The 16,778-nt window shown below is 35.4% G+C and overlaps 2 protein-coding genes across 2 annotated transcripts; one reads left to right on the top strand and one right to left on the bottom strand.

The window, feature by feature from the left end:
- Positions 1–612: 612 nt before the first annotated feature.
- Positions 613–12,888, top strand: LOC140766815 (arabinosyltransferase XEG113). The gene is made up of 13 exons (XM_073106472.1): positions 613–975; positions 1,885–2,124; positions 2,327–2,532; positions 3,593–3,698; positions 4,732–4,988; positions 5,156–5,291; positions 6,392–6,486; positions 6,590–6,643; positions 9,443–9,556; positions 11,025–11,123; positions 11,229–11,348; positions 12,383–12,469; positions 12,560–12,888. The coding sequence occupies exons 1-13, from the start codon at positions 789–791 to the stop codon at positions 12,725–12,727; spliced, it is 1,869 nt and encodes a 622-aa protein (XP_072962573.1). The 5' UTR covers positions 613–788; the 3' UTR covers positions 12,728–12,888.
- A 451-nt stretch (positions 12,889–13,339) lies between these two features.
- LOC140767828 (uncharacterized) lies at positions 13,340–16,744 on the bottom strand. The gene is made up of 8 exons (XM_073107898.1): positions 16,535–16,744; positions 16,393–16,446; positions 16,197–16,272; positions 15,496–15,575; positions 15,324–15,373; positions 15,155–15,239; positions 14,845–14,943; positions 13,340–13,680 (listed from the first exon to the last, which is right to left on the bottom strand). Exons 1-8 carry the CDS (start codon positions 16,730–16,732, stop codon positions 13,432–13,434), a joined length of 891 nt encoding a protein of 296 aa, XP_072963999.1. The 5' UTR covers positions 16,733–16,744; the 3' UTR covers positions 13,340–13,431.
- Positions 16,745–16,778: the final 34 nt, after the last annotated feature.

The raw sequence follows: 16,778 nt of genomic DNA, 5'->3' as shown, positions 1-16,778 counted from the left end.
AAAGAGGAGGAAGACACGATGTGCCCAAAATGCCACTCCAACACTAAATACAAAATAAAAGGATCGAGGGAGGAAGACTCACCGACGACGATAAGTTCACTGGCTTTGGCCATGGTAATAATGACTATGACAATAATCAGATGAATGGGTGGTGAAATGAGAAGAAGGGTCGGGGGGAGAGAATCAAGAGTGGAGGGGAAGAAATAGGAAAGAGAAGGGAAGGGCGGTGTCCCATCAAGCATATAGTTGGTGGCGTGTGCAAGGAGGGCTAGGCATGCTCTTCCCTCACCCTTAGCTAAATACTTCTTTACTAAATATATTATTATATTTTTTTGTGTGTGTTACAAATCCCAATCTAATTCTAATCTATCTTCCTCCTCTCAATCCTAGTCCAACCCTATTCCATCTCTCTCATCTCATTTTCAACCTTAAGTTTACTAAATACACTGTTATAAAATATAACTATCAAAATATGTGTTTAATAAATACAGAAAATATAATCAAAGTCATTTGGTCATTTGTTTATCAAAGTACAATATCTAGATAAAAATGTATTTTATACACGCAATGGTAAATACCAAAAACCAGAGTACCCATTTGTAATTGAATGGAAATGGAATATTTTACAGTTTAGAAAAGAGATGACTTAAAAAAACTGGAGCATTCGTCGTTCACTGTACGCTCCTCCGGTCGACATAGATATAGCCAGCCATGCCGGCGAAGAAGGACTAGGGAAAGATGAGGTCGAGATAGAGTATTTCGATCTTGCGGTTGCATTACTATTGGGCATGGCGGTATGTGCGGATGCAAAGCCCATCTTCCTTGCGATCTACGTGATCGTCTTCGGCGGGATCGTCCTCTCCGCCCTCTTCGTCCTAGGCAGCATCTATTCCTCCGGTGGCAACCCCTTCCTCTCCTCGGGCGACAGTCTCTCCTCCTCCTCCTCCTCCCTTCCTCGGTCTCCTTCGTTACCGCGTAAATCCGCTACAACTCTCCTCTTTATTTCAAAATCTTTGGGTCTCGCACTTTTTCTTGCTTTTCTGCTTCTTGTTTTGTGATATTTGATAACTTCCTTCCATGCGGAATGCCAAATTTCCCTGCAAGTTTGACAGCGCTATAGTTGGACTTGTGTTATTGTAATTAAGAAGAAGGTCAAACCTGTTCCACTAGATCCGGAGAGATAATCTAGAGGATCCCGATACTTGTCATCCGCGGATATAATGATACACGTAAAGGGAGAAAGAGGAAGAAAATTTTAAGAATCTGAAACTCTGAATGAAATCTGTAACCAGGTGATAGCAGGTTTGGGCTTAAACATGCGCTAATTTGGATCACTGTCCCTCTGAAAAGCTCGCAAGGAAGTATTTCCACTCGAGGGGTTTACTACTGGTTTCAGAGGCCCTTTTCTTGAACTTCTTTTTTGGACAAATTTTCTTGAACTTGTTGAAGGATGGTTAAGTGTACGTCAAACAGAATTTCGCCACCTGAATGCTCGTTCCTTTTTCTTCTCCCCCAGATTTCCTTTTGTGTTACTTTCTTTTTCGTCTCAAATTTTTCTGAAAGTTGTTCGCAGCCAGCAAAACTACTAGTAAATTGACTTCCTTCAAGATTTCTGGAGGTGATAAAAAGAAAAAATGTCTTTGTTGTCAACAACAGATGTATTGTCAATTCATTTTCATTTTCATCCCAGCAAAATCTTTGTGTAGCGTGTGTTACTTTTACCTTAGTTTTGTTACTAGGATAATTGATTCTTATCATAGTTAGCTTACATATTGATAATAATAAGTTGGCATCTTTTCAGAGAGAGATTCTATTTTAGTAGGGAATGCATACGAGATTTCTAAAGCAAGTGAAGTACTTCTGAATATATTTCTCCTGCCACAGGAAATGGAACATCATTGCCTACTTCACAACCTGAATACATGTTTATAAGAACTATATGGGAGGTCCCTGCTGATACTACATTGCCAGATCTGAAGGCATTCCAGCTGACAAAAGGGATGGTCAAGTACCGGGCAAAAGACAACGTCATCATTGTGACTTTTGGAAATTTTGCATTTATGGACTTCATTTTGAATTGGGTGAAACACTTGACAGATCTTAACATCTTTAACCTTCTTGTTGGTAATATTTTAAACATGCTAGATTCATGCTACGTTTTAACTGAGGAATCCTCACCTAGGTTTCTTGTTTCACACTTTCACATTCATTATCTCTGTCATGATATCATATCACATATCATATATATATATATAAGTCAACAATAACACACTTATATAGAAATATCTATGCCAACAATTAATAAAATTTAGCTTTCTCATTGCAGGTGCAATGGACACAAAACTTCTGGAGGCTTTATATTGGAAAGGAGTTCCTGTGTTTGATATGGGCAGTAAAATGATTACTGATGATGCTGGTTGGGGATCACCCACATTCCACAAAATGGGAAGAGAAAAAGTTTTTCTGATAAATGCTTTACTGCCTTTTGGTTATGAGCTGCTAATGTGTGACACCGACATGGTCTGGTTGAAGGTAGAGATAAGCATTGTTTGCCTCTGTTATTTACCTTCTGTCTTAAAATGCCTTCAAATTTTTTCCAGTGAAGATCTTGTAGAATTGAATTATCTTTTATCTGTTGTACTTGTACTTGTGATGTATGGAACCACAGTAAGACCAAGAAGTCTTTTTATCATTTTCTTTTCAGCAGATTCGAGCTTATAAAGTATAAACAATATTGTAGATAAAGAAAATTGAAGAGGTGCAAATGTTAGCAAAAGTACAGACTCAATATTGATATTTATGTGCCTTGTGACAACTGAGGAATGCTGAACGTGGAGCTAGCCTGCTGCTTTCTGGAAGATTTAAAAGTGAACGCATTGCAATATCTACTTCTAGGTTCAATTTTAGTAACTACTTGTAGTGTGGTATCGTTTCTTAGGAAGTCAATCACATACTTGTATCCAACCATGTCTGGCCTGAGGTGACTGATTCTATCCAGCCCGTGCCCTTACACTTTTATGCTCTGCTGTTCTACTGCCCCTGTTATCTTTCTCCTTTTACCTTGACTTATTTTGATTCTTGTTGATTGATATTTCAGGTTTGTTTCTGTTTAGATGAGACTAATGTTTGGTGACAAGTCTGACTTTCAACTACATCCAGAATTTTTAATCAAAGTTCCTTTAATGATGTATTAGTCTATTAGACTAGGAGATATCTTGAGACTCAAATACGCCTCATTTGAATTCTTCACTTTATTAATACTTCTCATCAGACAATCATGTTGGAAATCTTTTTCCACTTTCATTTGAGTATACAAATAACTACTGCTCAAGTCAGGACGAGAATATCTGTTGATTTTGTACACCTCACAATTGGCATTTATACACAGGAGAACGGTGATAAAGAGAAATGTACACTGAGTGCACCTAGCATAAAGTTTGATTAAATATAGTTGCTAACCTGATTCAATTGAGAATTGCAGATAATGTTGCTAAAGCTTTTGAGTTACCTCACCAAGTTAATTATCTGATACACTAGCTACTATATTCCTCCAGCTATTAAATGTTCCACATCTGTTTGGTTCTTGAAACAGAATCCACTTCCATATCTAGCCCGTTTTCCTGATGCAGATGTCTTGACATCAAGCGACCAAGTTATACCAACTGTCACTGATGACAGTTTGGAGATCTGGAAGCAAGGTAGTTCTTTTGGACATATACTGGATACTTATTATATATTTCCGTTTCCTTTTAGATCAGAACGTACAAGATGCTAAAGTTAATTTTGGTTGCATTCCCCACATCAAGTTAAGGTGAAATTAGTCTGATTGCATTTATGACATGCAATTTTGCACTCCACTCTGTAGGATAAATCAACTTAGCACTGATGAATTAAATTTTGGAGAGAACTAGTTTAGCATACGGAAGATAGATCAGATTGAAAACTTAATATTTATAGATTGAGAAGAAGCATCTCAAGTGCCTTTTCTGGTTAGGTTAGATTTGTGGAATGAGATTTTGTTTAGGCTGCTTCTTTTAGGCAGAGTTTAATTGAGTGTTAGTGTTTTTCCGCCAGGTTAGATATACAGAATAATCAGAGCAGAGATGAGGGTTAATTTCTTAGGGAAATAGAATTAGATTAAACCATAGGTGAACTGGAGCATATTTGAGAGTCACATTGATTAGTTGCTGAAGTCTTATAATGCCGACTCAAATGGCTTTTGTATTTCTTATTAGAAGAGGTGAACAATTGCAGCTAGATAGGTGCACAATCATTTAGTTAGATCATCGGCATAAAGATTCTTGAAGGGGCTTCCTAATGGTTACAGTTTAATATACAAGATTAATATCATTTGCTATACACATGGTTGTTCGGTTGTTCCCACGACTGGGAAATACATTTCATACACATGGAGATTTAGAACCTCAACATCTTTCAATGTCTCTCCCGCCTCAAGAAAAGTAGGCTGTTGTGGACGACTCGTTTTGAGTTGATGTTCACCTACATATTTCACTAAAGATGCTATATAATATTTTAATAAGTGTGATATACAAATTTCATGAAAGGCCATAATTTTCAGTTTGCACAATGGCATATATTTGGTTTTGATGAGAGATCATCCATTTGTATATCTCTAGTTTCAGAGAAATAATTTTGTAATTATCTTATCAAATCCAGCCATCTAAGTTGAATTATCTATCTTACTGCTCATTTGTTTCTTTGTTTTGGCAGTAACTGGTGCATACAACATTGGGATCTTTCACTGGCGCCCTACTGATCCTGCCAAAAAATTGGCAAAAGAATGGAGAGACTTACTTTTAGCCAATGAGGAGTTGTGGGATCAAGCTGGCTTTAATGATCTTGTCCATAAAGTTTTAGGGCCATCGGTGGATGGAGAAAATGGGCTTGTTTATGTTTTTGATGGGACACTGAAATTGGGAATCTTGCCTGCCAGTATATTCTGCAGTGGGCACACATACTTTATTCAGGTAGTATTATATGGCCTAATTATTAGGTTGGTTCTGCAGATCAGCTATAAAAATACTCCTGCTTTCTGGATACTATGATTCTTATTCATTCCTTCTATTCATGGAATTAGTATCCCCTATCTATTAAATGGAAACTTATGTGGATATGATTGATATATTACTGGCAGGCCATGCATCAGCAACTCAGGCTAGAACCTTATGCAGTGCATACTACATTCCAGTATGCAGGTACTGAAGGAAAGCGCCATAGATTGCGTGAGGCCATGCTTTTCTTTGACCAATCAGAATATTATGACTCACCAGGTACTATTTTCGGCACATTTTTTTAAAGATATATGCTAATATGCTGGAGCGACGAGGTTTTGCTAGTTTTGTTTGGAGGTATCGAAAGCAATCTCTATCATTCCTGAAACTGCTTTAGGAATCTTCAGGCAGTGAATCAAGATGTCTTTATTTCATGCAGGATTTCAAGTAATCTATGTTAACTGAAAGGTTTTGCATTTTCTTCTGAACCTATCCTAAACTCTAGTCAGGGTTGAGACATCTCATACTATTAGAGAAGTCCCAGTCTTACCTATGGTCTTTATAAAAGTTTCAACTGACCTCACTCAATAGCACAGAATTCATTTGCTTGTAATTGCTAAGATGAGCTTTCTTTGGTGGCAACAACAATTTTAAATGTGCATACGTATATTTTTCTGAGTTCTCAAGAAGGAAAGAATCATTGAAAAAACATTAGGTGCTAAATGGATATTAAAGATGTTTTATCTGTCCAAAAGGCAATATCATGTACAATATGAAGTCTCATTTCTTTTTGACAGCCAATATGCTATTGAATGTTGTATGCTATAAAGAGGTTTTTATCTCATTTCTGTTTGACGATCATTCTAAGGATCAGTGACATATATCAGTGCTTACTTGTTACTCTAAGTGAAGCACTTTCAGTTTTACTAGAAGAAAAGTTTCTCTTCACAGATTGTTTCTAAGCCTCCCACGAGATTGAGATCATACGAAAGATATAAGTTAAGCTTCTTAAGTTGCATGCATGTTTTCCTTATGGATAAGATTAATGCTTCCCTAAAACAGAATTTCGTACTAACCTAAAAAGTGAAAACAATGTCTTTGAATACTGGAAATATGCAATAAGTACAATAAATTTCCTTGTCTTGCATAACTTGCTTTTAATTATCAGTTGGTCCATTGATCGTAAACAAACTGCTCATAAAGACATACCTTTTGCAATATCAAGAGATAGGAGAAAAGTGGAAGATCCTAAATTATCCTCATCATCACAGACATACTAATTATCAATTATCACGACCCACTTTATAAAACACTTTCTGCACTCCATTATATTTGGTCATGATGCATTTTACTTTCTCTTGATGCAAGTATTTCCTCAGGAGGTTTCTTGTCATTCAAACCAAGTATTCCCAGGAACTTGCTGCTAGATGGTGATCATACTGTTGAGTCTCACTTCTTGTTAGTTAATTACCAAGTAAGATTCATTTTTCATTTTAGTTTGACTTTCAGATTATGTGAAAGTCTGGTAATTTTGATGTCAATGATGGATTATTATTCCATTTGTTCACAAATCTCAGCTGAAGCAAATTAGGACTGCTCTTGCTATTGCCTCACTATTGAATCGTACCCTAGTAAGTGATATCCCCCTATTGCATACATTATATTGAGTTTCCAATTTATCATATTTTATGTGGGAAATTAGTTCTTTTACAGGAACCTTATGTACAGAGCTTAGGGAGTTTCTTTGTATTACTTAACAAATATGCAGTGACAATTCAGTTTTATTATTTATGTGTAAAAGTGCAATGGTGTCTGTCTGGATATTAGGTTTATATATCTTGATCAACGATAGCCGTGCCACCATCGGCACAGCATGCCCCACCGTGCTTGTGACACACATTTATAATATTTTTAATAAACTTTTTAGTATATTTAAAGATATTTTTGGGTCTTTGATATGTCAATATTTAGTTTTTATTTCAATATATGTATTAAAAGTTTAAAACCTATATTATAATGCTTTATCTTTAGATTATGTTTATAAATGACCTATTTTAGAAAAAACTTGGAGATTATTTGTATTCCTTGGAAACCCTTACCTATATTACTGTTCAATATTTTTTGACCTACTATCAGCTAAACTATCTGAGTACTAGGTCCAATGTGAGTATGATCATAGGTAGATCTCTGCCTGCTAGGCAAAAGGATAACAATTTACAAATTCTATCTCAGTAGGATATCTATTTCTATTACTATAAAATTAATAAATAAATTAATAAATAAAAATAAACTAGTTAATGGTAGGGTTACCATTATCCTTAAAGATAAAGCAATAGTTAAATATAAATATTGTTCAACACTTATTATGATTGAAGACATTTATTAAAACTAATATTAATAATTGAATACTCTATAATATAATTGAAGACATAATATTAATTGATAATAGTTTAATAATTAAAATTAATCTAGTTGAATGTAAAATGACGAGAATGATTAAAGACTTCATTTATTGGCACAAAAATAACATAATAGTATTATATTAAATATTGTTGATATTCTTTAAAACTCATTTACTGATAGTATTGTTTGTTGTAACCAAGGTTTCAAAACTCGGTATCAGGATCGAGATCGGCTGTTAAAAAAACGATACGTATTGGCTATATCGGTTATATCGAATCAGACTATTTTTAATTTTATAAAAAATTATAAAAAATAATAGAAAGAGGAAATATAAAAATTAGTAACATATGAACTTTAAAAACTAAAGAAACAACTCATTCAAAATTATAATGAATTTTGACTTAAATTAGATAAATTTTTACATTCGTAAATTATTACTGCAGAACAACATGAAGAGAGATATTTTTTCACTGTTGTTCTATAGTAGTAAGAAAAGAGAAGTTAAAAAATGAGTGAGAAAAAAGAAAAAAAATGAAAGAAAAAACTCATCCGAGTTCACCAAAGTGTGGACTAGCTAGTGGGGCTCATTGGAACAACCGCCAAATAAACTTGGTGAAGTGTGAGAGTGAGAGAAGAGTGTGCGTGAGAGATAGAGAGTAAAAACTAAAAATTTGAAAAGAAATCAGTTGATAACATTAATTATTAATATCTCCTAGGTTAGATATATTTTAGATTTGATCTAAATTTAAAAAAAAATAATTTCAGCCGGTACGGTCGAGTTTCAGTTGATACAACCAATATGGATCGGTCGATATGGTCGAAACCGGCTGATACTGGCCGATTTGACTAATACTGAGCGAAACTGGTCTAATCGGGTTTGATTATGGTAGATTCTGATCCGGATTAGCCGATTTGAGAATCCATGGTTCTAACGTCTCATATAATCTTCATACAAATAATAATTTTATAATTCTCTTATGATATAAAATAGATATTGAACATTTATGGGAATAAACAACATCAGATAGATATAGACACACTATAAACATATGCATATTATAAATATAGAGTATAATAAAAGTATTTTGGCTATGGTGGGTATGATTGATATGATGGTAATTATAATGAACTTAGATTATCTTGTGAGTGCACATCTCCTGATGTTTTGCTATCTACAGACTCAAGTCCTTTATAAAAATAATACCTCTTTGATAAGGTTGTATAATAGGAACACATGTCTCATCTCCATCATTACTCCACTGGACTGAGTCTCGTTACTATCACTATCACGATCACCATCATTACTATCATTTGTAATCTCATTATCATTAATTTTATTTAAGCTTTCTAAATAATCAATTGATGAATTGATTTAATAATAATTAATAAAAATAAGAATTTTTTTTTTAAAATGGCTCCACATGGCATAATTACTAGCATGCAATCGTGCTGGACCAACATGGGTCGGCATGGGGGTGTGCCACTAGCATACCCTGTGCCAAATGCCGTGCTATTACTGACGGCCATCCATGATCTTGATAAAAAATTTATCCAATTTCTTCTAGTGATCTTCACTCAGATTCTACAATAGATTGATACAAAAACACCATAATTACATGGTTTTAAAAGACAAGGTTTATTTTAGATATATAGACTTTTGTGGTTGCCTCTATAATCTTTTCTTGCATGGGACTTAAGCTAGTCCATCTATCATCTATGTAGCGTCAGAAGTCTATCTGCTCCCAATAATTAAGGTTCTCGGTCGACTTTTTAGTTGACTATATCTAAATGCAGACTCCTTAATCTCCATAAAACTTATATGGACTATATTAGTTCTTCATCAAAAATAGGCTAGTATTATGAAGTTATTAAGAAGTATAGTCAAAAGATTATGAGTCAGTATTATAAGAATATAAATTGCAAAGTATATTTAAGTGACATTATTTGGGGAAACCACCTTTCATCATCTTATTAATTAGTTCCATTCATATCGATGTTGATGTTCTGACTTCTTTCTATATTTATAGGTAATGCCTCCATTATGGTGCAGGCTCGATAGAATGTGGTTTGGGCACCCAGGAATTATGGAAGGAACAATGACCAGACAGCCTTTCCTCTGCCCCATGGATCATGCATTTGAGGTACATTAGGAAGTAAAACCATACAAGTTGAACAGTCGAGTTCTAACACATCTTGCTGCTGTCAGGGCAGTACCTTCTTTAATAGAATTAAGTATTGGAATATCACATTTTAGCTTGTTTAGAAAAGAAATCATTCACCCTCCTAGCTAGTATGGCTATCTGTCCAATAATATTCTCTTTGATTTTCTTATTTTTTTTTTGATACCCATGTTTTTCATTGCATACATCAGATTTGTCATATTCTTTTTACCAAGTATAGGAAAGGTGATAACAAGCTCTGTAGTGCAGCATTAGTTATATAAGTATTTTGTGCTTACCTGTGTTTGAAAGCAATGCCAATACTTGCTCCTCTATTGTCAATTTACCATTTATGATCAGCAGATCAGATTATGGATGGCGCAATTGAGTCTCACATAGTTCATTGTTCTGTGATCTATCCTCTGTGAGGCTTTATGATGAAGACTGGAACAAGAGTACAATTTGAATCAGGAGATAATGAGCCAATTAATCCTTTAAAATATATTAGCTTGATAAATTTATTTAATTTAATGAAAGATAGCTGACTGGTGTATGAATTGTTCAATTATTCTGGGTTAGAGATCTACTCACCAGCAATCATTGAGTTTGCATCTTATTGTATTACTTTTAGGCATTTAAATATGGAGTTTCTTATCCAGTCCCAACATGCAACTTAATAATGATGATCAGTTGATCGTGTGTGGTTTATTGGTTCACAATTGAATAAAATTGAGGTGAAGGATTGACTTAGAATGTTTACCGCAACTTGTTTCAAGAGCTTTTCGGCAGTAGTTTCAAGTCCAAATCAGAAATAAGATTGGATCATCCAAGGAAAGAAAATAATAAAATCTTTGCAGAAATATGATTCAGTCATCTGTGATCTGATTAAGGATGATAATATAATACATCATGTAGGTATTCTTATTTTTCATGCTTCTTAATCTCCACCTTGCAAATATTGTCATTATGTAAAAGGCCAGCATAGGGAACGTATCCTTATTGAAGACTATCCTACTGTAAGTTCTGCGATGTCCAATTCAGCTTCCAGTTGTGATCTCTGACCTAAAGAACTGACAAGGTGTAAGTGCTGTGCAAACCTTTTATTGCTTCTCTAGGCACATTCCCTTGCATTGGGATCAGTTGCTTGAGGCACATCTGTTAGTCTCATGCTATTTTGTGTTAATTTTTGAGATCTTCTTTACAGCATATTGAACTTATAACAATTTTATGCTCAAGCTTTAGGTCTAAGGCTTATTTGAGGGATCAAGTAGAGGTTCCTGAAGAAGCACATGTTGCTGGTGGCTTGTTTCAGCTGGGCCACTGTTAAAAAGCTGTTTATTTGGGAAAAGCAGCACCAGAAAAATTTTAGTTGATTGCATGTCAATGTTGTTTTGCTTGTACTCTTTGCTATACCATTTTGTTCATCGGTTGAATGTATTTCACCCTGCAGGTGAATGTCATGCTGAAGAACCTTCCTGAGGCAGAATATGGTTCACGAATTGATTTCAGAGAATATTCCTTCCTTCAGAATCCATCAGTGCCCAAACAGGCAAGCGTGTTAGCTGTATAGCAACCACAAGCAGCAACTTATTTTTTTGCCTTTTGTTCTTAGTCGAACAGAGTTGACACTTATCTTTTTCTCTTGTTGACTTAGGTGAAAGAGTCGTTACTTGAAGTTCAACTTTGTGATGAGCACTCCGCGGGATGTACTCTCGCTACAAGGGGAACTAGACATGGTTTTCTTAGATTTCCCAAAAATAGCACTCAACAAACGGTACTCTATCTACCCTGTGATCAACATTTTTATAATAGTTCAGATGAATGAATGCCTTTTTTTGTTTATATGCTGATGACTCTTGAGAAGGACCATTAGAACCTAATTCTTGACTATTACCTTTTTGAATTGTTAAGTGGGTTTTTTAAACTGTCTAGGTCTGTTAAACTATAGGAAGCCAGATAATAAAACTTCAAGCTAATCATGTGTGAGCTTTGAGAAAAAAAGAGGCTATTGTTCTTCTTGTTAATGCAATTTAAGTATGGATCTTTAACATGTAAAAATTTGAACTAGTTATATGGGGGCTAAAAGTTTATTTTGTATTAGTTGCATATGACAAAATTCCTATTCATATATAAATTGAACTACCACGGCTTTTGTTCTTTGCTAACAAGAAAGGAAATAACAATGACTAAGCCATTAGACATTTATCATATATGATTCCCTTTTTAGTGCAAGGTTCTCTATCAAATCAGTCATTGTATGTCTTTTCTTACTTTTCCTCCCTTGTTGGCCGTGGTCTTGGCCTCTCTCGAGATTTTTAAAATCATTCCTTTTCAGTGGTGCATTATGTGATCCGTTGGCTATGTCAAAACCTTCTTATCAATTTGCAAACAACTTAATATTATGGTGCACGGTGGGATCTCTGTTGGAAATCTCCAAACAATTTTAAATTCTCTCATTACTTGGTCCTGCCACCAAGTTTTATTCGATAAATTATTTCCAGTAATCCACTCATAAACCAATATTTGCATCTAGGTGGTGCTCTATGTATAAATAATTGTATCTTTACTAATTGCCAAACATTATGATAGTAAATTATGCTTATGCGTGCTTCCGGTCAAGGAACATAATCTTTAAGCAGACAACTAAAGATTTAAATATGAACTTTTAGTTTGAAAACTTTCTTGCTAGAATACAAAGTATCTACTTGGATGTGATATTTTGTTAACTTTGCAGCGCTAATTGCCTGTTTGCTCCTATAAGAGTTTCAATGGATCGCATAACTTATAAGCAGTTTGTATCTGAAACAGATCATGCGAGTATTCTCATCTTACAAGGAGTTCAAAGTCATCCAGTTCTCATCAATGGTGGATGCCTTTGGAGGTTTTGCTGATGCAGTAAGATATAATGTTAACCATTGTGGGCTCTTATTTGCTATTTTATTTCATGACAGTAATAACTGTGAGGATGTTGCTGATTATACTCAGACAAGGGAGGCGAGGTTCAGAAATCGTGTGAAGAGATATGTGGGATTATGGTGCTGCGTGCAATTCCGAGATCCAGGACACATATATTATGACATGTACTGGGATGAGAAACCTGGTTGGAAACCAGAGCCACCACGGACGAAAGAAGATGATCATCCACCTTGGTAGAACTTAAGAGTTTTTATTCACAGAAGAGGCCGTCAAGCATTTACACGGGCTGACATTCTAACCAACCTCACAAATCATCCCGTGTATCTTTTCTTCTTTTAAAGAAGCTTTATTATACATACTCATGCAAGCAAGGACCAATTCTTGAGGCCCCCCCCCCCCCCCCCCCCCCCCCCCCCCCTAATATATATATATATTATATAGGACTAATTCTTGGGGTTTTGTAAAGAAGCTTAATTTTTTTAGTATCCTAATCTTTCATAGACGAAATAGAAAGTGTACCTCATTTTTTACTGTGGTGGAAAGAAACTTCCTTTTCTCAGTAACTGGTTTTTTCTTCTTTCTTTTATCCTATGTTCCGAAGCAATGTTTCTTTGACAGCTTTCCATGGTATCCTGGCTACTAATTATACTAATTATTTATCTCCCACTTTATAGTACCACAATATTCCAGGTAACAAAGGTGGATATACGAAGATTGTAATTAAGATTAATTGGGTTCATATTGTAGTAGGAACCCAAATATTAGATTAGTTATGCAGATCTTGGGATACCCAAAAACTGTATTAACGTGGTGTATATGTCCCATGTCTTAGCATTAACGGCAGGAAAATGAAGCAAATAGTTATGGATCAATAAATTAAGTGAAGCCAATAAAATTGTAAATCTACGAATTCTCTCTCTCAAATTAATAAAAAAAAAAAATCATTGCACAGCAGAATGAATATGCTGCTTTGTCTTTTGGTACATCCTTCTGTATATTTTTGCCCCTTCCAGCTCAGCATGTATTTCTCTTTCTGTTCGTATTCCCATTGGATTTTGCAAAAGCCATCCTTCAGGATCGCATATAAAATTGGGGTCCACATGATCAACATGCTCAAATACATCTGAGCAAGCATCAAATTGACTTCTCATGTCAAATGCCACCTCAAGCACATCTGATTGCAAAAAGACCTAGCAATGTGAAAACTGTAAAATGTTAACTAGCAGTAACAATAATCCTCTACTAGTGAAGTTAGAACAATAATCATACATCATGAACCAAAACAGACATGGGAATGAACAATTGGATTAAGTTTACTAGCAGTACTTCTACAAGGCTGGTCAGTTAACAATGAAGAATGATCAGCCTTCATAGATCACACCGTAGAAAAACCGAATGCAACCAAAATACATGGCTTCATTCACTGGCTGAAGAGGGTATCTGATCGTGGTGAATCTTCTTGCCACAGCCAAGTTATACTATATTCTTTCCTTGGTGAATGCCAATTGGAAAAAAGAAGGAAAAATGAAGTCTTAACAGGTTTTTATGTGCATATTTGCACTGCTGTCCTTATGCAGGAGGAACCAAAAGGCCTTGGAGAAGCAGACTTCATATTTAGCATTATTTGCAAACCCAAGACTAACCAAAAGAAGTGTAAGCCACTAACCAGCAAGAAAAACTGATGCATGACAGGCAGAGCAATGATTAAAAAGCTAAAAGCTAAAACCTAAACATCATTTGTGGATGTATGGCCTGTGTAAGAATATACACAGAAAATTAATGAAATTCATATAGCTGTGGAACTGCAACAATGATTGATTTTTGAGCACTTGCTGCGGAGGGCTGGAAAAAATTACTTATCCTTATCAAGATGAATATTCTCGTATATCCTAAACCCTAAATCTTAAATAGGTTGAAGATCAAGCATATGATACCAAAATGATGAAAACAAGAGCAATACATAGAAGAGGGAATAACACATAAATAAGAGAATGATGCTTTAAGAGGTGTCTGGTCTATGGGCGATCGTCATATACCCTTACGTTTAGACACTCAACATTTACCTTCTCAAGACAATACATATGAAATTGATATCTCTCCAAGTTTATTTGATGATACCAGGGATGATTATCAGATACCACAATGTTCTCAAGGTCCTAGCCTCATGTTCAATTGAGCCATTTGTTTGAAAACAAGATTGTTTAGGTTTTACTATCTCTAGCCAGAAAGATGGTTCATGATTGCATGCCCATTTTGTCCTCAAATAGACATCCATGTGGAGTTCTGTGATGCAAGCAAACTATAAATGAAGAAGTCTGAGAAAAGGACATATTGAAAAATATAAAAAACCATACCTGTCCTCCTAAACTCAAATTTCTTGAAATACAATCAACTAAAGATACTTGCACGACTCTTCTTTTGTGGTGCCTCTTCTTAAAATGAGGGTCAGGACACTACAAGGACCAAGCAAAGAGACATACTTTGCTATGTTAGATTTGCAATGTTCAAGGTATCCACCAATAGAAATAACTAGAGGGTTACTTACTTTGTTTCAAAATTAGAAAGAGTAAATAATCAATCAGCAAGTGAAAGAAGAATAACAAGCCTAAGAACATTTTGAAATAGATAGGTATACACTAAGGAAGATAATGCTATTAGACTCACCAGTATCGAAACTAGTGACAGAGGACCAGGGTAAGTGGATACCAGTTGCTCGAAAGATACCATGACATTTGCAAACATAAAGTAGCTGTCAGAAAATGTATCAGAAATGCCAGTTTGGTCAGAGTGGTTACTTCATACAAAGGCAGCAATGTGATTAACAAGATCTTACATGTTTTTAAGACCCATTTCCGTCACCCAAAACTGTGAACGCTCAACTAGCTGCATGGCAAAGGAAGGTAAAAAAAGAAGAAGAAAGGTCAGTGAGGAAACAGTTGGAAAGGAGAGTAAAAACTACTATATCCATATAAGCAGAATAACGCAGAGCAGTTATTTTGCCGCACCTTGTGACGAATTTCCAGTCCAAGGTAATTCCTATGTTCAGTGGAATTCTTTGCAAGCCAAATGAGAAACCTGCCGCTACCTGAGAGCTATGTAGTTATAATAAGTAACCCTAAGGCTTCATTTGGTTCATGCATAAGATTTTTTAAGAATATCTTTATACGTATCTCTTAAATATAAAATTAAGTACATCTATAATTTTATTCACATTTTATTATTTGGTTGTAAAACATAATAATTATCTTGAATAAGTTTAATTATGAATAAGTATGTTAACTGTGATTGAAAACATATTAAAAAAATATGCATAATTTTATCGCACCCATTTATCTATAAGATTTTGTATATAATTTGTCACTTGATTTACATTATACAAAAATTTATTTAAAATAGACATAAGTGAGTATTTGATTGCAAACCATACTTAAGAAGAACCTAATTCATAAATAAGTGTCCGTTTTGCACTGACCAAATGCTACCTAAATAGTTAACATACCGAGAGCAACGGGCTGCTAGAATATATGATGTTTCAATCAGAATTTATGGCTTTATTACTCCCTGTTTCCATCCTTGCTTTGCTATATCTATATTGAAACAGGTCCGGATTTGCTAGAGAAATAAAGCAGTTATTCAGAGATTATGCCTATGATACTACGCAGGAAAAAGAACAGGACAGCTAAGAGAATAACGGTAAATGGTTTACCGCAGCCAATGTCCACCATGAGTGGCAGCGTTGAGTCCCTGAAAACTTCCTTCCAGTCCGGTACCTCTACTGGCGTCTAAAAGAAAGGGGTAGAAAAGAGATTTAAATGCGTGTTTGGCAAAAGAAAAGTATGGATGGGGGAGAGAAGCCCTTCGTTTTATGAAAAGAGTAAAAGAGAAGGGTGGGTGGGACTCACAGCGAAGGACAAGCTGAGAGGGTTCACGTGTTGCCGGATCCGCACATGACCCAACTGCTCATTTTTCCCCCAGCAAGGATTAGTAATGTTAAAAAAAGAAAGAAAAAAAAAAGGAGAGAGGAAAGCAGGTAGTGACACTGACATTAGCGGCTCCGTACATGGGTTTGAGGTTGAGGTCGGAATACTCCCTCTCCACCGCATCGGGGCTCCTAGCACTGCTGATGCTGCAGCTACATCTCTTCGCAAGGGATGCGAAAGTGGAGAAAGGGAACAAAGGGAGGGAGTTTGAGATGGAAAGGATCTCACATCCGCCGCCCCACCTACTAATAATCCCGCTCATCTTCTTTCTTCTTCTCAATCTCTTTCCTTCCTGCCATCTTGTACTG

Source organism: Typha angustifolia, chromosome 9, assembly GCF_048772165.1.
Source record: "Typha angustifolia cultivar Huaian chromosome 9, ASM4877216v1, whole genome shotgun sequence".
Lineage (NCBI taxonomy): Eukaryota > Viridiplantae > Streptophyta > Magnoliopsida > Poales > Typhaceae > Typha > Typha angustifolia.
The sequence above is the reverse complement of the archived record's forward strand: the minus strand, read 5'-3'. Positions and strand labels throughout refer to the sequence as shown.

Bases quoted from the DNA above. Each gene is read 5' to 3' on its own strand.
- LOC140766815 (XM_073106472.1), top strand. From the start codon at position 789: ATGGCGGTATGTGCGGATGCAAAGCCCATCTTCCTTGCGATCTACGTG. The intron at 976-1,884 runs GTAAATCCGCTA...CTCCTGCCACAG, and splicing joins TCGGTCTCCTTCGTTACCGC to GAAATGGAACATCATTGCCT. The intron at 6,644-9,442 runs GTAAGTGATATC...CTATATTTATAG, and splicing joins CACTATTGAATCGTACCCTA to GTAATGCCTCCATTATGGTG.
- LOC140767828 (XM_073107898.1), bottom strand. From the start codon at position 16,732: ATGAGCGGGATTATTAGTAGGTGGGGCGGCGGATGTGAGATCCTTTCC. The intron at 16,273-16,392 runs GTGAGTCCCACC...CCTTTCTTTTAG, and splicing joins CTCTCAGCTTGTCCTTCGCT to ACGCCAGTAGAGGTACCGGA. The intron at 15,576-16,196 runs GTAAACCATTTA...CATAGCTCTCAG, and splicing joins CATGGTGGACATTGGCTGCG to GTAGCGGCAGGTTTCTCATT.